Source organism: Strongylocentrotus purpuratus, unplaced genomic scaffold (assembly GCF_000002235.5).
Source record: "Strongylocentrotus purpuratus isolate Spur 01 unplaced genomic scaffold, Spur_5.0 spur5_scaffold_11, whole genome shotgun sequence".
In the NCBI taxonomy this organism is placed as follows: Eukaryota; Metazoa; Echinodermata; class Echinoidea; order Camarodonta; family Strongylocentrotidae; genus Strongylocentrotus; species Strongylocentrotus purpuratus.
Window position 1 is genome coordinate 18,322,104 of NW_022145596.1, and position 23,395 is coordinate 18,345,498.

The 23,395-nt window shown below is 38.7% G+C and overlaps 1 protein-coding gene across 1 annotated transcript; it reads left to right on the forward strand.

The window, feature by feature from the left end:
• The first annotated feature begins 8,037 nt into the window (after positions 1-8,037).
• On the forward strand, positions 8,038-9,432 carry LOC105440333 (beta-1,3-galactosyltransferase 5-like). The gene has a single exon (XM_011670339.2). The coding sequence runs from the start codon at positions 8,212-8,214 to the stop codon at positions 9,358-9,360; it is 1,149 nt and encodes a 382-aa protein (XP_011668641.2). The 5' UTR covers positions 8,038-8,211; the 3' UTR covers positions 9,361-9,432.
• Positions 9,433-23,395: the final 13,963 nt, after the last annotated feature.

A 23,395-nucleotide genomic window follows, 5' to 3' on the forward strand; every position in this document is an offset into this window, starting at 1 on the left:
TAGCTTCTTCTCCCTCTGCAAACGAAACAGAAAACAAGGTTATTTAATAAAAGGACCATGCGACAAATAATCATCGTGATTCAAATTGATGCAAGGATTTTTTTTGAATAAGCAATGCTTTTGGAACGTCTCAACTCAGTAAGCATGGCTTAGATTTGTAAAAGTTGTTTTTACAAAGAAGATTTGGGTGAATAGCAGTGCTTATTCAAACAAATATTCGCATCAATTTGAATCACAATCATTATTTGTCGCTTAATCCCTTTTAATGACCTTGTTTTCTTTTTCGTTTGCAAGGGGAGAAGAAGATATGTCACGTTAAAGACATCATAAAGATCAGTGTTGTATGCGTATATATTATATACACAGGCCAGTAACAGCTATGTAGCTTTTTAAATTTGTAAGAGGGAAAATGCTGATTGAAATGATAATGATGAAATAGCAAATAATTGAGGAGTATCATAGGTACTAATAATTCAATGGATATTTGTATAAAAAAGAGCCGCCGTCAGTAATAAAAGAGCCCCCGTGAGAAGGCTCACGGGGGCTCTTTTTTTTTGGGGGGGGGGAAGAGCCCCCGTGGACAAACAATTAATTTGAGCCCTGGTTATGAGTTTATATTCATATTTTTGGTATCAAACAGTAATAAATAAATGAATATGTAAATACATTTGTACAATGATAATTGTAAAATGATGATAGAAGAACTAATGAAAATCTCAACTGATCTTCCCTTATTCCTTTTCTTTTCTTCCTCTTTGTTTTCTGTCCCTTTCTCTCCTTTTTTCCATTTCACCCCCTTACTTCTCCCTCCCTCCCCCCTCCCTCTCTCTCTCTCTCTCTCTCTCTCTCTCTCTCTCTCTCTCATTTAAGTTTGCTGAGGGTGGCAGGGGCCCTTCGCCCCCTCCCCCGATCCACGCGATTTTGGTGGGATTAATCGCAACTGATCTCTGCTTCTTTTCACCTTTTTCTTTTCTTCTTCCTGTTTTGTGTTCCATTTCAGCTCTCCTCTTTCCCTTTCCCTTCTTTCTCTCTTTTTTTTTGGCGGGGAGGGGGTGGGGTGGTCGGGGAGGGGGCAGAGGCAAAGGCCTTTCTCCGCGATCCACATCTTGTTTGCAGAAAAATTGCAACTGATATTCCTTCTTTTCTTTTCCTCATTTGTTTCTTTCCCTTTCCTTCCTTCTCTCTTGTTTTGCGCGAAGGGGGGGGGGGGGCAACAGCATGGGCGGCAAGGCCCTTCCAGCCCCCTAATCTCCTTCTTTTCGCCTTTTTCTTTTCTTTTTCCTTTTCTCTTCTTTCCTTTCCCTTCTTTTCCTTCCTTCTCTCTCTCTCTTTGCTAAGGGGTACAAATCGGGACAAATTGCAAATGATCTCCCCTACCTTTCTTCTTCCTCTTTTTTCCCCCTTTCCCTTCCCTTACTTCTCTCTCTCTCTCTCTCTCTCTCTCTCTCTCTCTCACATTTAAGTTTGCTGAGGGAGGCAGGGCCTTTCGCCCCCTCCCCCGATCCACACGATTTTGTTGGGATTAATCGCAACTGATCTCTGCTTCTTTTCTCCCTTTTCTTTTCTTCTTCCTCTTTTGTGTTCCATTTTAGCTCTCCTCTTTCCCTTTCCCTTCTTTCTCTCTTTTTATGGCGGGGAGGTGGTGGGGTGGTCGGGGAGGGGGGCAGAGACAAAGGCCTTTCTCCGCGATCCACATCTTGTTTGCAGAAAAATTGCAACTGATATCCTTTCTTTTCTTTTTCTTCTTTTGTTTCTTACCCTTTCCTTCCTTCTCTCTTGTTTTGCGGGGGGGGGGGGTGAGGCAACAGCATGGGCGGCAAGGCCCTTCCGGCCCCCCGATCTCCTTCTTTTCCCCTTTTTCTTTTCTTTTTCCTTTCCTCTTCTCTCTTCTTTCCCTTTCCCTTCTTTCCCTTCCTTCTCTCTCTCTCTCTCTTTCTGTTTGCCAGGGGAGAACAGGCGAAGGCCTTTCGCCCCCGATCCACACCGCGTTGGTGGGAAAAATCACAATTGATCTCCCGTACCTTTCTTTTCTTTCCCTTTCCCTTCTCTTCCTTTCTCTCTCTTTTAAGTTTGCTGTAGAAGGGGGGGCAAGGGCCATTTGCCCCCCCCCCATCCCCAACTTGTTGGCAGGAAAAATGCAACTGATATCCCCCTTCTTTTCTTTCTTTCCCTTTATCTCCTCTTTTCCCTTGTTTCTTTCCCTTCTCTTCCTTCTCTCTTTCTTTTTGCTTGGGGGGGGGGGTGCAACAGCCTGGGAGGCAAAGCCCTTTCGGCGGCCCCCCGATCTCCTTCTTTCCCCTTTTCTTTTCTTCTTCCTTTCCCTTTGTCTCTTCTTTCCCTTTCCCTTATTTTTCCTTCCTTCTTTCTCTCTCTTTCTCTCTCTATCTCTCTTTTGCTGAGGGGGGGGGGGGGTGGGGGTGGCGAAGGCCTTTCACCCCCGATCTCCTTCTTTTTCCCTTTTCTTTTCTTCTTCCTCTTCCTCCTTTCCCTTACTCTCCGCTTTACCTTCTCTCTCTCTCTGACTCTCTATCTCTCTCTCTCTCTCTCTCTCTCTCTCTCTCTCTCTCTCTCTCTCTTCATTTTTTGTTGGCGGTTTGGGGTCAAGACCCTCTCGCCCGAGGATGCTATCGAGTTAATTTGACTTCTCTAAGATATAAAGAGAGATTATTTCTTCAATGAAGTGAAAGGACTCTTGAAAATAAAATAGCCCTTTCATTTCATTTTAGTAATAAACACTAATCCATCCCTTGATATTTAAATTGCACTGCTCCTACTTCGTGCTTTGTTCACACTCTCCCTGTTCTATAAAGGGTGCTTTCTCTATCTGATCATCAACAGAAGCAAAATGCTAGGCCACGAACTTTTCGAAGCGTGACCAGATACAAAGTATGATTAAATGAGGGCATTAATGTATGTAGAAAAAACAGGATTAAGATCCCATGCAACGCTTCGAAATTTAAAAGAAGAATAAGAAAAATAAAGTGGAGATTCAACCTTTATGTCTAGACGTTGCATAATGCAATTCGCTTTGGTATTTAATTCAATCTCAGAGTGATTATAGAAGTTATTTTTAAGGAAAATAAAGATAAAGCTGTCCGGGTTTTTAAAAATAATGCGTCAACACAAATCGAGCAAGCTGTTTATTTCTTTATTCATGGTCTGTTTCTACTGTTTATCTATTTTCATTGCCAACCCTCGAAAACGAATTTAGTATGCATTTCACAGAGGAAGTTTGCACAGGAGAACTATGCTTTCTGATGGATCCGTACAATATGGCACAGCTTTAGAGGCCTAGGAGAGCCCCCACCGGGGGTTCCGGGGCGGAGCCCGAGGATGCTATCGAGTTAATTTGACTTCTCTAAGATATAAAGAGAGATTATTTCTTCAATGAAGTGAAAGGACTCTTGAAAATAAAATAGCCCTTTCATTTCATTTTAGAAATAAACACTAATCCATCCCTTGATATTTAAATTGCACTGCTCCTACTTCGTGCTTTGTTCACACTCTCCCTGTTCTATAAAGGGTGCTTTCTCTATCTGATCATCAACAGAAGCAAAATGCTAGGCCACGAACTTTTCGAAGCGTGACCAGATTCAAAGTATGATTAAATGGGGGCATTAATGTATGTAGAAAAAACAGGATTAAGATCCCATGCAACGCTTCGAAATATAAAAGAAGAATAAGAAAAATAAAGTGGAGATTCAACCTTTATGTCTAGACGTTGCATAATGCAATTCGTTTTGGTATTTAATTCAATCTCAGAGTGATTATAGAAGTTATTTTTTAAGGAAAAAAAAGATAAAGCTGTCCGGGTTTTTAAAGATAATGCGTCAAAACAAATCGAACAAGCTGTTTATTTCTTTATTCATGGTCTGTTTCTACTGTTTATCTTTTTTCATTGCCAACCCTCGAAAACGAATTTAGTATGCATTTCACAGAGGAAGTTTGCATAGGAGAACTATATATATATATATATATATATATATATATATATATATATATATATATATATATATATAATATATATATAATATAATCTTTTTATCCCGATATGAATTTCTTGCCAGTGTAGATTTTTTAACGCTGATAAAGCAAAAAGGTCACCGCAGTCCTTCCAAATATTTGCTACCTTTTCACAGGTAAAAAGCAGATCTATCGCTAACAAATAAGCAGGTATTTTATTTTGAGTTGTATGAAAGATCATGTCGTCAATTAACCGAATAGCTTCACCTATATTTCTTCCCTTTAGATATCCCACCTGATCAATCCAAATAACTTCTGGTAATACTTTTTTAATTCTTGTTGAAAGAACTTTGGTTAAAATCTTGTAGTCCACATTAAGTAAGGAAATGGGTCTGTAGTTTTTAATTTGTAACGGATCTTTGCCTTCTTTATGAATTAAAGTAATTACTGCCTGTTTTTGTGAGTGGGAGAGTTCCCCCTACAACAGGATTCATTCAAAGCATCGACCACTACGTCTCCTATTACCAGCAAAAATAATGAATAAAATTCAACACTTAAACCATCGTTACCTGGTGTTTTGTTAAATTTCATTTCTTTCAAAACTGCCATACATTCCCTCTCTGTAACTTTTCCTTCACAAATATCCTTAGAGTCTGGATTAAGTTTGGGTAGATCTATGAAAAAAGCATCACTAGAATTGGAATCTACCGTGGAATGCGCATATAGTTTGCTATAAAACTTGTGTATTTCTTTAATTATATCTCTCTGATCAAAACTTATTTTCTCTTCATTTATCATTAGTTTTCTGATTACTGTTTTTCTCTTATTTGATTCCATTAATTGGGTAAAGTAATTAGTATTTGTTTCTCCTCTTTCATAGTACGGTGCTCTAGAACGAATTTTAAGTCCTTCATTAATATAATCATAGCATGCTTTTAATTCTCTTCGTTTCAGTTCTAAAGATGCAAACTTCTCATTATCTACTGCTTTCAAAAGATCGTCTTCAAGGGAGAGTATTTCTATTTCTAGATTCCCAATTTTTTTCCTTTCTGAGCTTTGCTTTTTCTTTCGAATATTTTCTGATAAAACTGTTTATTTTCATTTTTAAAAAAATCCCATAAAACTCTTTTACTTTCTATTTCTGTTTTATAGTCCTCTTTCAGTTCAATGATTGCGGTTTTCATTAACACGATGAATTCTTCATCTTTACATAAACTATTATTAAATTTCCAATAAGATCCCTTGAATTTTATATCATTCGAAGGTAAATTAAAAAAGTTTAGTTGTACAGCTGAATGATCAGGAGCTATAGATGATATTATATTGCATTTTGATATTATTTCATCTAGTTTTTCGGATACAAACCAATAATCAAGTCGACTTTGCATAAAAGGATTGATTTGTCTATACGTAAATTGCTTTTTCATTCCATTTCGCACTCTCCAAATATCTATCAAATTTAATCTATCCACAAAATTTTCAAAGAGTCTACCAAATTTTGAGAGAACCTTTCGTTTACCAGTTCCCATGTAATCCAGGTTAAAATTGCTGATCGTGTTGAAATCACCTCCTACTATTAGCTGATTATTTTTTCCATTAACCGTTGTAAGGGTTTTTTCAAACTCGAGTAAAAAATTAATATGTTCTAATTCCTTCGAACGAACTGGGAAATATACATTGGCTATTGTAAGCCTTAACCCTTGTATAATGCACTCCATTATAATAAACCTACCGTTATCATCTGCAATTGCATGAATGACTTGAATATCTAGTTTAGAATAAAATAAGAACCCCTTTACTAAGGCTTGTCCCATGACTAAAATACGAACTACCATTCCATAGTGCCTTCCATTCGTTTTCTACTTCCTTGGTGCTATACGTTTCCTGTAAAAACACTATATCCGACCGTTTATCTTTACACCACATCAATATTTTCTGTCTCTTTAATTTTTCTCGAATTCCCTTAACGTTTAGAGAAAGGAAGTTACATACAAAAGATGTACTTATATTATCCATTGATTTTTAAAAATATTTCTGCCCTTTTCGTAATCAAATTTGAACATTGAATATTTAGCGGAGGACGGCGAAGCAAAGTAATATATCTTTTTCAAGTGATACCTCTTGATACGAGAACAATTTACACATTTACCTAAGAGACTGCGATTCCCGCCAAAAATGAGAGTAACCCCACCAACACAAACACAACAGCATACCCAAACATAATATACATACACATACAACATTACAATCAATAAACAAAAAACAAAAAAATCCCCCCCCCCAAAAAAAAAACACAACAAAAAAACCAAACCTTACAATTAAAAGAAAAACTACTCAAGAAAGTATTTATTTCCCGAGTAGTAGCTTTGCAAGACCTTCCCAAGCAAAGACTGCCCACAATTCACCCCCTCTTCCTTGAAATAAAATAATCAAAGCAAATACCCACCAATGTCCAACATACCCTTTCCTCTTTTCTTTAACCAGTCAGTATCCGAATTAATGGCATAAAAACAACTTATTGTCACAGCTTCTACTCGACCTTTATAAACAAAGTTATGCTATCAATATATATATATAGCGCTTAGAGACTTCGGTGGTAAGCGCTTTATAAGTAACGTTTTTATTATTATTATTATCATTATATATATATATATATATATATATATATATATATATATATATATGTATATATACAGAAGAAGAAAGAAAACAGGAAAAAAAACCGAAAAAAAAAAAACCAACAGCTCCATTGTCTGATTTGAAAGTACGAGTCAGGTCGACTTTTAAGTTTTGTTAAAGATGACCTCCATTTGATAATAGGCGTATGATATTTCTTTTTTTTACCAATATAAATGTTTCTATACTTTTCAACGATACAACAGAAAATGTGCTCCTATTCGAAGGTTCAGTATTGTAGTTAATTCGTCGAACTATCGTGGACCGAGGGGTCCACGATTTACAAGCATCGCTTCACAGTGGACCTCTCCGTTTCCAGCTTAACATTAATAAATTATTTTAAGCAGCAATATTTCTTGATATTCAAATATGTAATTCTGTTAAATTCATATTTTGTATTGCATGGTTACTACTTTGATTATTTATTGTAATGATATTTCTATAAATACTGTATTCTTTTGCTGGAAATGAGAAAAAATAAAATTGAAAATTGAATTGAAATGTCTATATTAAGAAGGCATAATATCTGTCAAGGGACTACCACCTATAGTAATAATATTGTTAACATTCAAACACCTTTCTGCAGATAGACACAGCACGTTTTAAATCGTAATACTCTTTGTCATACGATAAGTTCACTATGTGACTGGAAGAGAAGAAAAAAAAGGGGAAAAAAATCAATTTGGTTCAACAACTCATTCAAAGGTAGTATGCATGTGGCAATACTATAAAGACCTCGCCGTGTCAATTGACACGCCCTTCGTCTGATCATCGTGACCTTCGTCAACCTTAACCCACTTGTGCAACAACAAAACATTTCAAAAGGAAAACATGTGAACATTATAACTCTAAACTCTTGCCACACAGGACAGTGTCAGAATTATAATGCACAATTACAATGATAGCCAAGATGTGTTCTTAGGAAAAGTTCAATTTGGTTTAACAATTTATTCAAAGGTATAGTACCACAAGTATGCACGTGGCAATACTAAAAAAAGACCTTGAGTGTTGTCTAGAAAAAGATCAGGCGTGTATCGCTTTTGGAATTTAAGATTGAAAGGCATCCACTTTATGTCCAAACATCAAGTTTGGCCCAATGGTAAAGAGCAAGACATGCAATCAAGAATGTAACCTATTGCACCATTCGAATATTAAGAAAATACCGAATTCCTCTTTACTTTGATATATGTCAGTATCTAAATCTAATAGGCATACACTTTAACTTACTATCATGAATTTTTTTTTCTTCTTCTTTTAAATAAACAAAACAACTTGCAATTGTTGTCATAAGACATTCACCCATTGATGATAAGCATACTGATCGAAAAACTCATGTCTTCAACAATATATTCAGTGAGAAATGTGCCACTGTTCTTAATGTCTTTGAATTTTCTACGAACGAAACATGGTACATAAAAGAAAATAAAACTTTTCGCATGCACCAGTGATGATAGGCGCTCGGGCTGACGCCCGCGCCGATGTCACTCTCCATATAAACGCGATTAGTATACTTGTAACGCCCGACGCATATCGGATAGGCTAACTTCTACCTTGCAGTAACCTGCATTTATCATGGCTCTTGTATACCGGGCCCTTAAAAGAAAAAGTGTCGTTATCGTGTTGATCTGTTTGGTAGCGTTATGTTACTATCTCATCGGTGGTCGTCAGACCAGTCAAATTCCAAAAGGCTTGACTCGGAATGGGACATTACCAACTGACAAAATGAGTTTATCTACTAATCTCACAAAATACATGCGGTCTTTAGACCGCTCACCTCAGAACACTACGCAGAATGAGGACACTAGAAGTTGGCTAGAACGTACACATTGGGAGTCTAAGATTGATTACCACATGTATCACTATCTAATTAATCCCAAGGATAAGTGCAACTCCAATGGCCTGGTGGTGGATATTTCCGGGAACTTGACATTGCTTGTCCTGGTGAAATCAGCACCTGGTAACGCCGAACTGAGGGATGCCATCAGGAATACCTACATGCAGGGAGCCATAAAGTACAACGTGTCCGCTAGGATCTTGTTCCTCCTTGGATTCCAAGCACATGGTGAAGTGCACCAAACGGATATCGTCAAGGAGGCTGAGACCAATGGGGACATCATCCAAGAAGACTTCGAAGACTCTTACCACAACCTTACCATCAAGGTCATCATGGGAATCAAATGGGCCATGACATTCTGCGGTAACAGTCACTTCGTGATGCTGACGGACGATGATATCATGTTTGACATCCTGACCCTCGTCGAAGATCTGTCAAAGGCATACCCAAAACATCACTCGGGATTCGTACTAGGTGAGGCAACGTACAATGCCATTCCCTTCAGAGACCCAAATGGCTACTTAAAGAAGTTCTACACTCCAAAGACATTGTACCCTCAGGCCAGGTACCCGACATACCCGCAGGGGTATGGGTACATCATTTCAAGGGACGTCGTACCTCGGGTTTTCCAAGCTTCCAAGGAAATACCCCCTCCTGTACCGTGGGAGGATGTCTACATGGGTGCTCTGCTCCAGAAAGCTAGGATATCCATAACAGATAAGTTACCCTGGTATCGAGAACGACACCCTGTCAAAACGGCAACACCGAATTTGCTAGTTCCTCACAATGACTACTTCATGATACAATTATCGAGTGCTAAAATGAAGACAGTTTGGGATGCAATTCAGAGCGCGTTCATCATCAATGCGAATAACTCGGTACATTAGTCTAATAATTGTTGAGGTGATGTTAATTGTTATTGTATAATTGTTTTAAATGGGGGCACGCTACAATTAAGAGTCACATCTCGCACCCCGGGGCAACGTGTCTGACACGCGGCCGGTTCAAGCACTGACTACTCCGAAGATCAAGACATTAATCTTGATCTAAGGAGACACGAACGAACGAATACTACTCATTATCAGTGGCAGATTCAGAGGAACTGCCAAGATCTTAGATCAAATGTATGTTTTTCTTTGACATGTTGACCTTCGTGGCAACATAATGAGATGGGAGAGGGGGGCATTCGTACATGTACATGTACATTCAAAGGTTCGTTATTCCGAAAGTTCTTTTATTTAAACGTTCATAAACTAAAGCCGAAATTTAGCCTTCAGTATTCCGAGGGCTAGTAATCTGATAATGAAGTAGGGTACATAATTCCGGGAATAATGTATAAAATCGCATTTAATTTTCATAATTTAGAATTGATGAATTATAATAACCCCTATTTTATTTTTTAGAAATTGTGAACCTTCGAAATTAAAAAAAATCTTCGGATTAATGAACCTTTGTATTAAGGAACATTAGGGGGGACAGGCATGTAACTCATAGGACGGGCGTATTGCCCTGTACTTTTTATAATATAACTAATGAATATTATACAAATATTGTATGCTCCGGCATTTAATATAGAATAATATATGAACCGACAAATTCAGAATTTGTCGAATTATGTTAGTTCACCGTTAGCGCAGGGAGCCGTATTTTTCTTTTCTTAAGTGAATTTATGATTTTTACATGATCGAATGTATAAGAAAACAAGCAACATAACGAAATGGAGGATATTACATCAAGAAACAATATTATAAAAATTGTAATAGTTTAGTTACATTAACGACAATCGAACAAATGACAGTTCGAACGTAATTGAAGGTTAGATGCATAATGTTTGCGTGTCCTAGCAACAACCAATGTGAGAAATCTACCCGCAACAGTACGAATATAGCCCTATTCATGCTATTCGTAACACTTCGCCAATAGGAAAATGTGTATAAAGCTGAATTCATCATGAAAATGGTCCACTGCCTGGTCATACAGTGTAGTACTCAAACGAGTATTACATGATCGACGTAACACTATACGCTAGGCTGGTACACTGTAAAAACCAGGGTGTAGAAATTCTTACACCAGTACGGTATTGAATTTGTTTGACACCATTAGTGTTGATTATAGTCTCAGTGGTGTTATTTTTTAACACCGGTCAGATTTAAGCATGCATTAATAATTACTGGGTGTTAAATAACATGGTGTAGTTTTATGCTCGGTGTTGAAAGTATCATCACGTGATTTCCTTTAAGGCGGTTGATTGGTCGAATAAGTTTTCACAAAGTGTACGCGCGATTAATGATTACTTTACACGTGTTCTCAGAAAAATATATTTTTCATGATTTGTTAAGCAAATTATGACAATGCACATCAATTTTGTGATTTGTATTTTCCTTTGGCAATTATTGACCAATAGATTATTTGTCCGACCTTGTTACAATTACATTAACGTTTTAGCAATAATATATTGATTATATTATGATTACTAACCAAGAAACGACATGCATGTTTATTAATATTCGTGTATCAGCCTGTATCACTTAAATGTTTATCTTAAATATACTTCAAATGATCTATGTGATGAAGTTAATGCAATGGAGATTAGAATATACCTATCGGTGGACAGTTTCCAAGATCGATTGTGAATTATCAGTTTACCACTGGTTCTTCTACCCTGATCGATAATGGCAGATAATAGGAAATATGGAATGTGGGACCATTAGAAACCCATAAAAAAAAAACCAAAAATGGAATTTAATTTGTTATGATTCCAGATATTGGTGTTAATCTACACCAGTAGGAGTTGTCAAATATTAACACCAAAAATGGAATTGAAATTATCTAATTCCAGAAAATGGTCTTAAGTAACACCAGAGGAGTTGTCCGATATAGATACCAAGAAAGTGTTAAATTGAACACCCTTGGTGTTAATTTTAACACTCTGGTTTTTGCAGTGTACCTGTATAATGCAGTTATTCGTTCTGATTGCTCGATGTTTGTGGGTCTCAGCTTTTGAATAGTGTGTTTTTAAAACTATAGACTGTACATTTGAGATTAAATTTAGTGGGTATTCATTTCTTGGAAACATTAAGAGGAATTCATAAATTAGCGAAACATAGTTTGAATATTATTATGCTTAAATGTGGTGAATGTGTGTATCCACTGAATAATGGAATCACAACATTGGAAAAAGCTAGTACGTGCGTTGGACGAATTCAGACATTAATTCAGAATAATGAATAGATCATCCCCCCTGAACAATAGGCATTACCCAAGGATTTACGCCCATGCACAGAATGTGTGTGTGTGTGTGTGTAATTGGGTTTTTACAGACGTGTATCAATCAGATATGATTATTTACGTCTGGGACCGACCTTTAACGTCACCATCCGAAAGACGTGACTCAGTTTCGAACCTGCGTCCTCGGCTGAATCAGTTTGTAACTTCCACTGTTAGCTGGATTACAGGCGCACGCCACAACGATGTTTTCTATGCCTAAGTAGACGGGCATTTAAATTACGAAGAATTTAAGTATTGCAGATACATATATATATATAAGTGTAAGAAAAATAACATTAACAAATAATAGCATTGGCAACTATTGTGAAATAAACATGCGAGAGAAATATGAAATTAGATTACAATGGTTGCGTTCTCTCACTTCATATTTCCTTCGCATAGGGTCTATACACATAATTATGTTTTAGGCATGATATTTCAAGATCACTCGTACTTCAGTGACAATTTGTTTATATTTCCTCAAACTTTTGTATACAATTTTAGTGAGAATAAGTTGAAAATACATACTCCTTGTAATATATGGAAATATAATGAGTTTTGTCAATACCCAACGGTTCTGCTTTTTCCTTAAATATTATGTTTCGTCAGGGGATGAGTAAAACTAATATTTAGTGAATACCGCGGTAATCATTTGCCCATATAATACAGTATTTATATTTTCAATTTATCAGATTCATTCCGATATACTTCAACTCAGTTTTAAAACGTAAGTTTTTATGTGTGTAGTGGTAACGAATTTGTAAGTCTGCATGAAGACAGTTAAATTACGAAACTTAGGGAATATAAAGAAGCCATAACAAAACGTGAATATTATTATGTATGACTATTATTTTTTCATCACCAAAATGATCCATGTTTTTGTATGATATTTCTGTCTGAGCTTTATTTTACATGTGAGCAAACGAAATATCAATGTTCAATGACATTGGACGAATAAATACATTGAATTGAATGAATGAACAATCATAACTAACAGTTTTCTCTAATTAGCTGCATGTTGGTGAATGAATAAGGAAACTTGCATGTGTTTTTTTTTTAAATGCAAATGATAAGAGTAATTGAGGCGAAAGTAGGGTTTCTTTTCCTGTGAAGTGATTTGATTTTGGTCCGTATTCAGCTTAGCTCTATACTTCGCAGTTTCAGTGGTGAGTCAGCCGGGGTGCTGTTCACATTCGTCTGGACATTAGCCCCAAGTCCGGTACGGCGGTGCTCCTATACTACACCTTGTTTCTAATCGGCATTGGCATCGGTTTTGGATGATTTTCCAATTTGGGGCTGTAATTACCCCGTTTCTGGGATCGTAGATCATAGTACCTATTGCGAGTGTGTATTGGGTTTTTACAGACGTGTATCAATCAAATATGATTATTTACGTCTGGAGACCGACCTTTAAACGTCACCATCCGAAAAGACGTGACTCAGATTCGAACCTGCGTCCTCTGCTGAATCAGTTTGTATCTTTCATATTTAACTGGATTACAGGCGCACGCCACAACGCCCATTGCCTGTTGCTCATGATGTTCACATTTATATCATGTCAAAAGTCATAACTTAGGTACGGTCGTTTGCATATCATCATTCTGTGTTATGAATTCCTGAATTTGTAAGAGCCAACTCAACCCGTGCTTACTACTCGGCAGACATTTTCCAATTAAAAGGTTGAAGTATAATGGCACGAGGGGAATTCTTAATTCTTAACAACTAATTGCATGTAATTTGTTATATCAAAGAAACATTCAAGGCTAGACTAATACCTGAATATAAAGATCAATTCAAGGCGGAAAAATAATACACATGAAAATTATACGTAATTTTACATGGAAAATAAACAAACAGCAGGACAAACATACATTTGAAAAAATACAACAAACTTGTTCTATATTTAGAAGCGATACGTAAGATGGCACTTGGAACATCGACTCGAACATCATGTACTATATTGTTTAAGTGGTGTATACAGAAATAATAGAGTTATAGTTCGATTAATAAAAATACAAGGAAAATTAACAAACTTAGAAGAAAAAACAAACATGTATGAAGTAATCATAGCGTAATAAATATATTTGGTGCGTAAAGAACTTAATCATGATTCTGTTACATTATTGTATTCATTATATTATGCCAGGGTAGCCACGCGTCTCTGATTACGCCGGCTTGGATGGAAAAGTAAGCGTGTTAATTGTAAAAACAATATACATGCATGTAGCAGCCAGGGCTCAAATTAATTTTTTGTCCACAGGGGGCTCTTCCCCCGAAAAAAGAGCCCCCGTGAGCCTTCTCAGGGGGCTCTTTTATTACTGACGGGGGCTCTTTCTTATACAAATATCCATTGAATTGGTACCTATGATACTCCTCAATTATTTGCTATTTCATCATTATCATTTCAATCAGCATTTTCCCTCTTACAAATTTACAAGCTACATAGCTGTTACTGGCCTGTGTATATAATATATACGCATACAACACTGATCTTTATGATGTCTTTAACGTGACATATCTTCTTTCCCCCTTGCAAACGAAAAAGAAAACATGGTCATTAAAAGGGATTAAGCGACAAATAATGATTGTGATTCAAATTGATGCGAATATTTGTTGGAATAAGCACTATTATTCACCCGAATCATTTTTGTAAAAACAACTTTTACAAATCTCAGCCATGCTTACTGAGTTGAGACGTTCCATTCAATTTAAAATACCCATTACATAATACACTTCTCCTAATCTCAAAGTGATCTTACAGCACGGTGGCAGAATTGCATGGCTGAGATTTGTAAAGGTCGTTTTTACAAAGAAGATTCTGGTGAAAAGCATTGCATATTCAAAAAAATCCTTGCATCAATTTGAATCACAATGATTATTTGTCGCATGGTCCTTTTATTAAATAACCTTGTTTTCTGTTTTGTTTGCAGAGGGAGAAGAAGCTATGTCACGTTAAGAAATCATAAAGATCAGTTGTATTATGCGTATATACATATGATACCAGAACAAATGTTGATTATCAGAATGTCATTTTGGAATACCTCTATACAAATACAACATTGTCTTTAGCCCGTATTAGTATTATCCAATATAAAGCTATTATTCTTTATTCAATTCAGTATAATGCTTTTCCTCAAAAATAGTTTTGCTATTTTTTTAGGATTGAGACGCTAAGAAATGGTTTCAAATGTACATTACACGAACCCTGAACCATTGCAAAATGATGGTGGTTCTCTCTCTCTCTCTCTCTCTCTTTATTTTAATCATGCATTATCAACAACATATAAAGCAGCAACCAAAAACTTAGGGTTATCTGAGATAGGTGAAAGTAAAAGTTAAAAAGAAAGTCATGCTAAAACGGCGCTTCACTTCCCCCCGCCCCCTGAAAAAAATAAAATAGATTAGTAGTCCTCCTCTCCAGAATCCCCCCCCCCGCTTTAATATCACATTTTCACTTGGCAGCCCAAGGGGGCATGGGGGGACACGTCCCCCCTCAATTCCCCCCCCCCCTGGAATTTGAAAAAGTGCAAAACAAATTGTATAGCATATACTGAATAATGACTGCAACACACTTTTAGGCTCAGGAAGGCCCAAGAGTGCAGCGTTTAGACTAATAAAATTGCAAAAAAAATCTCGCTCGGTCGCTACGCTCCCTCGCATTACTTCCTCGTAAAAAAAAATTCGCATTTCGTCCCCCCGGTCATTAACAGAAATCGCCGCCCCTGATTCCACGACATTTTGGTCTTCCTCTTCTCCTCAAAAGGGACTTTTAGATTTGCGTGGACGTGGACGTGGACGTGTTACGTCCTTTTAAGGCACTGGCAATCACATGTGACGTCCTTTTAAGCACTGGCAGTGCCTTAAAAGGAGGTCACACGTTGCAGTCCACGTTCTCATCGTGCAAATCTAAAAGTCCCTAATATTGATTTACTGGTCGAGGTTCATTATTTGCTGACAACGAAAAACTTCTCCAAGCCACGACCATGTTTCTGCCCTTGCCCGATCGCCTCCAGCGAATATTATGCACAAAGCAAATGAAGGAGAGCTCGTATAATAAGTCACAGAGTTGCCAATTTGTATTTGATTGATCACAACTTCAATAATTCATAACTTTCTTATTTTCATTCAGAATTTGCTCAAACTTTCATTCACCTGATTTTCTTATTATTCTGCCTCTATCGAAACAAACTTGTTTTGGGGGTGGACTTTCCCTTTAAAGTTATAACAGAAAAGATTATCTTTATTTTATAATTCCACCGGGGCGATTTTTAATTTTGCAATCGCGCCCGTGAGCAACCTGACGGGGGCGATTTTGTAGCTCACGGGGGCGAATCGCCCACCGCCCCCGTGTATTTTGAGCGCTGGTAGCAGCCCATAAATACTCTACGAAATTGAAAGAAGAGAAGACAGAATTTGTCCGTATTCCTCGAATTAATTACCTCATATACCTCCAGAAAATGTCTCCACCGGGAACACAAGAAGCTCTCATTTACTTGCGATAAATTCTTACAAGGGTAGTTTTACGCAAAAAGTGGAATGCAATTTAATAGATCGAATGAAAAGATAAGACATGCTGAATAATTGATAAGACGTAATGGAGACATGTATTGTGAGGGAAGGTTGAGTAGTCACGTTTCATCACGTTTTCGCTTCCATCGGAAAGCAGTCTGACAGAAGGGGTTCAATGGATGTGGGTCATTTTTTAATACGTATCAGTCTGCATCTTAATTCCATCCAAAAGAGCTTTAAAAAAACACAAGAGGTCTGCACGGTCGGTGGTAAGTTCCTTGCTGCTGTGTCATTCTCCTTGTATTCGATGTCATTATAAACCAGTTCATTTGAGGGATTTCCATTCAAATGCAAAGCTGATATGTTTTTTGTTTTTGTTTTTGTTTTTTGTTGTTGTTGTTTTTTTTTTTTTTTTTGGGGGGGGGGGGCAAGTTCTAGTATTCGCTTTTATCATGTTTCTTGCAGGGCTTGAATGGATACACAAGCGACAAGACATATTCTGCCAAATCTCAATATCAGATTCCCTTTCCGCTTATTTGTTTCAGTTTTTATTACAAAGTCAGTGTATCTTCTTTTTTTTTTTCTTCTTCATTTTTCTTTGGTGTCATGGGAAGACCTGTTCAGACGGTATGCTATCAAGCTGCCAAACTTTTGTAAGAAGCGGCAGAATATTATAAATGTAGACAAACTCCGAGGAACAAGTTAGTGAAGGGCTGGAAGAATTTTGACAAAAATGAGGAGAAAAAAAAATTGTGGATGTTAATAAGCTGAGATCGCTAAATCCTATATTCTCAAATCAGTTCACCAGTCTGTCGAATCAATTTTACGTGAAGTAATGGGAAACACTGACAGCAAGGAAGAATGGAAGGGGGTGTTGGTTAAAACCTGATGACCCCCCCCCCCCCCCCCTGTAGGGGTTTGTATTATTGACCGTCAATTTTGTATTGACCAAGGAATTTTTATTGGCTACAATTATGCCTCTGGATTTCTACTTTTTGAGAATTTGGGATTTCATGGGATTAGAAGAATAGTGTGACTTTCTTTGTGAGTGGCCTAAAGCCTCGGTCACAAATGCCATTAAGAACTGCTACGAACGCCGTACGAACGATTTTCAGACAATGGAAATTCGGGAAGACAATGGAAAAACAGGGAGATTCGCACGAAATTATCGTTCGTACGAACCTTTGTGACCGTAGCATTAGGGACAAACAAAAATCATGCAAGAATTACTAGGAAGGGGATTTTCACGGCGCTCACTGTAAAAGTCAGACAAAGGATTTATGGTGTTTTATTGCATGCGCAATGACTTGGGACAGTGTAAATCCGATATTTGTCGTTGATAAGCTCATTAACTTATTTCTTATTTGTTGCAAAAAAGAGAGAGAGCCTATGTTTTTCTTAAATGTTCATGTTCACATTGAACAAACAGCCAATTATTTAACAGGAATTTAAAAAGTCCAGAAACACAACACATACAGCCCGGTGTTTTCTTGACAAACATATTTTGTTTTTTAATTCAAGTCCTTGATATTGGGTTAATTTGAGTGACAGTGCTATCATAATGTTTGTCAAAAATGTCAAAATAAAACACCGGACTGTATTTGTTATGTTTCTAGACTTTTGAATACCTGTTAAATAATTGGCTGTTTGTTCAATGTGAACATGCCAATTAAGTATGCGTGTGTATGTTGCAAGAAACCAGTAAAATGCAATCAGAGAGCTCTTCTCTGTACAAACTGTAAAAATTGGGCCCATATTACGTGTGCCCGTGTATCTCTATCTCAATACAATGATAGAAAAGAACATTTTGAAAATTGGAATTGTCCAACTTGTATCCTACAAGAATTGCCCTTTTTTAATGAAGAGTTAGACGTAGATCGTGAACCCTGCGCCGGTAATGAGTCAAACTTAGAACGTGACACGAATCTAATTAAAAATGTAGATCAAAATTATAGTATTTATGATAAAGGATTGTCAATATTCCATCTTAATGTTAGAAGTTTACGAAATAAAAAAGAAGAAATTGAAATTTTTATAAGTAACAATTCAGTTGATTTATTCACAATGTCTGATACCTGGATTGACGATTCCTTTACTTCGAACATGTTAGACATTCCAGGTTACATCTTCGAAAGAAGAGATAGAGGTAGTCGAGGTGGAGGAGTTGGGTGTTACATAAGAAATAATATAGGATATGTTACAAGACGTGATCTTGAAAGAGACGATTTGGAAATAATGTGGTTTGAATTGAGGGCTAGAAATCGATTACCATTTTTTGTAGGTGTCGTATATCGCAAACCTACATGTATATCCTTTTTTAAAAGCCTAGAATCAAACCTAGACCAAGTATTTCTTTTACAAATAATGTTATAGTCCTCGGTGACTTTAACTCCAATATGCTGACTAAATATCCCCTTTCAAATAAGATGCATGAACTTTGTTCCACCTTTCTGTTAACTCAGCTTATCCGAGAACCAACAAGAATAACTCCTTTCAGCAGTACTTTAATTGACGTTATTTGTGTTTCTAGTTCAATGTTATCCAATATAAAGCAATCTGGAACAATTTCAAGTGGACTAAGTGACCACTCCCTAGTCTATTTGATCCTTGGACATAATACCCCAAAAGCTAAGCCCGAAATCTTTTCATTTAGATCGTTAAAGCCCCAGTCCCATATAAAGCCGGACCAGCACGGACGAGCACGGACCACTCCGGACCATCCCAGACCATGGTCTGGGGTGATCCGGGATGGTCCGGGATGTTTTGTTCAAAAAAGTGTGATGCTTTAAGCTACAGTCCCATATACGTCCCGGACCGTCCCGGACCATCCCGGACCCCATCCGGGGTGATCCGGGATTCGGTCCGTGTTGACACCGTGTTGGCACCGGGGTGGTCCTGGATGGTCCTGGATGGTCCTGGATGGTCCTGGATGGTCCTGGGCGGTCAATAACTCACTCCCGGACTGCCACGGATCAACACGGACCGCCCCGGCGCCACTACGGATGACCCCGGACCCAGCACGGTGGCTACACGGATCACCCCGGATCAAACTATTGTCCCGGACCGTCCCGGACCACCCCGGCAGTTTTTGACCGTCAAAAACATCCGGGGTCGACTCCCGGACCGCCCAGGACCATCCAGGACCATCCAGGACCATCCAGGACCATCCAGGACCACCCCGGTGCCAACACGGTGTCAACACGGACCGAATCCCGGATCACCCCGGATGGGTTCCGGGATGGTCCGGGACGGTCCGGGACGTATATGGGACTGTAGCTTTAGGCATATTGTCGTCGAAGATTTTGTCGAAGACCTATGTAAAGCTACAGTCCCATATACGTCCCGGACCGTCCCGGACCACCCCGGACCCCATCCGGGGTGATCCGGGATTCGGTCCGTGTTGACACCGTGTTGGCACCGGGGTGGTCCTGGATGGTCCTGGATGGTCCTGGATGGTCCTGGGCGGTCCGGGAGTCGACCCCGGATGTTTTTGACGGTCAAAAACTGCCGGGGTGGTCCGGGACGGCCCGGGACAATAGTTTGATCCGGGGTGATCCGTGTAGCCACCGTGCTGGGTCCGGGGTCATCCGTAGTGGCGCCGGGGCGGTCCGTGTTGATCCGTGGCAGTCTGGAAGTGAGTTATTGACCCCGGATCACCCCGGCGCCCCTACGGATGATCCCGGACCCAGCACGGTGGCGACACGTGTTGGCACCGGGGCGTTCCGGGATGATCCGTGTTGGCAACGGGATGGTCGGGTGTCATCCGTGTTGGCACCGTGTTGGCACCGGGGTTGTCCGGGACGGTCCGTGGCGGCTCCGTGCTGGGTCTGGAATGATCTGTACTGCTGCCGGGGCTATGCCCGGACGGTCCGGGGCGCGTTATTTTTTTATGCGGCACAGATTGGGGCTTTTTTTTTAAAAGGGGTCTTGATTTACAGACTAATAGTGGTCGTGTGCGTACTAGTAGTAGAGGTCTGTTTTTAATAGTGTTACATGTAATCAACTACCGTATGGAAAATCATTACATCAACAATTAAAATGCAATTGGAAATCTGAAGAGGAGGCAGCACGTCAATAAGAAGAACATCACAATAATTAGTCAATAAAACTTAATTAACTTAAACGAAGAGGAATGTTATCTAAACACATAGTTCGCGATGGATATTCCCGGGATATTCAAACTTCTTCGCAGCGCTAATGCGCTAGCGAACATGCCTAGTCTCACGTACGTGCAGACACTATTCAGAAGGGAAAGAACGTACTTCCCATAGGCCCAACACGCACCATGCCCCAATCTGTGCCGCATAAAAAAATAACGCGTCCGGGGCGGTCCGTAGTGGTACCGTGTTGGGTCCGGGGAGACGGTCGGCGATTGCGATTTTTTCAACAAAACATCCCGGACCATCCCGGATCACCCCAGACCATGGTCCGGGATGGTCCGGAGTGGTCCGTGCTCGTCCGTGCTGGTCTGGCTTTATATGGGACTGGGGCTTTAAATACAATGGAATGATCTATTATCGTCCGAAGAGGACGTAGAGTATTGCTGGGAGAAATTCAGTGAAGCATTCAAGGCATTAGCTGATAAACATGCTCCCCATGTTACAGTTAAAAAGAAACTAAATGGGTCTCTCTGGATTACAACTGAATACCTGGCTCTATCTAGGGATCGTGACTATTATAAAAGAAAGTTTGACAAACTTAAAAAATCAGCAGAAGCAGGTCAGGAAACCAATGAACTTTGGAATAAATATAAATATCTCAGAAATAAAGTAAATATCTTAAATAAAAATCTGAAAAGGGACTTTTTTCGCAACAAATTTCAACAATGTGCAAACAAATTGCAAGATTCGTGGAAAGTCCTGAAAAAATTACTCCCGAAGAAAAAGGTTTCAGTTAATCCGAATATTAACACAGGGACTCATATGACTTCAGATAAAGTAGAAATTGCAACGTCATTCAATGAATTGTATGTTAGTATTGGAAAACGACATTCTCCTCTTCACCAACAAAGTTTTAATTCCTTGAATACATTATCAAAGGTTGGATCAACGTTTAAATTCCAAAGCATAGATTCGGAGTTTGTAAAACGAGAACTTGGGAAAATTGATGTTAACAAAGCTGTTGGTCTGGATGACTTACATCCAAGATTATTGAAAATCGCTGCCCCTTTTATTGCTGAACCACTCTCAATAGTCTTTAACAAATCTCATTTAATCAAATCTATTATATTAATTTCTGAGGTAGAAAATTCATTTCTGCTTGATGTCTATCGCCCCTGTTCTCCGCCAGGACATCGTCTATGCCCTAGGCCTATTCATATTTTTCGCCAACTTCCCGTAATTATATATAGGCCTATTTCTTTGTTTATCAAATAATTGATATTGAGGAGGTACTAAGAAAAAAATTGTGTTCTCGGTGGACATTCATACCTTGGCAAGAACAATTTAAAACAATAATTTGACAACCACCCTACTCAAAAAGGGAAGATGAAGAGGGGTGGACGAGGAAAGAGAGAGAGAGAGAGAGAGGAGAAGGAGGAGAAGAGAGAGAGGGGGGGGGGGGGGGGGAGAGAGAGAGAGGGGGGGATGGGATAGCTTTTTAAAATCTCCAAAGTTTCCAATCATGCTCACATTGTTCTCTACCCTCAGTATTTTATTTTTCCCGAAACGAAGACAAGGACAAAGCTATCTATTTCACCCTTGAGATTTTCCAAGAATCAATTGATATCTAAGATATGATACAATGCCAACTTCTCCCCAGACACATGTAAAAAAAAAAAAAAAGGACCAGTTTGTAGCACTGCTGAGGAAGCAGGAGGAAAGCAACGGCATATAGTAACCGGATATTGCTAGATATTGCATAGTGATGAGGTTTTTGAGATGTTGACAAAATTAAAGATAAACTCCAGTTCTGGTAATGCGATTGCATTATGAAAGAAAAGGTGTGCATGGATCAGAAACAGTTGATCATGTAGCATGTATGTATTGGTGTGCACTGCAAGGTTCTGGAGTCATCAAAATCAGAATAAATTTGGCCGAGTCTTGGTAAAGTAACAAGCACTGTACATAGAAAGCTATATACGGGACAACACATATGGTGTCGGGGCTAGTACTACCTTGATTTCTTGTCTTTCTATGCTCATTACTCAGCCAGTATACATTTTCTTCCAAAATTGTTTGGCAAATGTCATTTATTTGTAATCTTGAACATTCAGTGTAAGTTTCGTTTGATTCTGTGAGAATTTTTTTTTTTTTTTTAACCAGAACTGGAGTTTATCTTTAAACATTGTCGGAATGAAAATGACGCAAACGGCAGACAGTATGGAACCACATAGAAAGGCGAATCCGCCTCACTACGACATTGTAGAGGTGTCTGTGGATGGGTCTTTGTACTGTGGATCACAGTCGCATCATTGATCCCTTGAGGTATGAATTAGGACTAGAATAGATAACAACACTAAGAAATCCCTACGAGAGCAGAGAGAAAAAGCCGCGAAAATGTGTCCATTCAAGGCACGCCGGGAACATAGGCTAGTTCGTTCGATAAAGCAATCTGAGCAAAAGTACTTTTTGCATGCATTTTCTTCCTCTTCTTTCTCCCCCCTCGCAAATTATGGTGGCCCTGAAGGGACATCGCGAATAGACTAAATCGTGAAAAATATGCGATAAAATTCACGATATCGTCAATTTTATCGCATATTTTTCACGAAGAAATTCACGAAATTGACGATATCGTGAACTTTATCGTGAACTTTTCACGATGAAATTGACGATATCGTGAATTTTATCGTGAAAAGTTCACGATATAAAGTTCACGATATCGTCAATTTTATCGTGTACTCTATCGTGTACTCTATCGTGTACTCTCCTGACGGGCGCTTCGTAAACAAAACCAGCCCTAGCTGGGGAGACAGAGAGAAGGAAAAAAGGGAAAGGGAAAGAGAAGATAAAAGGAAAGAAAGAATAATAAGAAGAAAAGAGGGAAACGGGGGGGGGCGAAGGGCTCTTGCCTCCTCCTCACTCCCCCCCCCCCCCTCCCCGCCAAAAAATAAATCAGAGAGAGAGAGAGAGAAGGGGAAAGGGAAAGGGAAAGAGAAGATAAAGGAAAGAAAGAAGAGGAAGAAGAAGAAAAGAGGAAAACGGGGGA

Coding starts and splice junctions, on each gene's coding strand:
- LOC105440333 (XM_011670339.2), top strand. CDS start 8,212: ATGGCTCTTGTATACCGGGCCCTTAAAAGAAAAAGTGTCGTTATCGTG.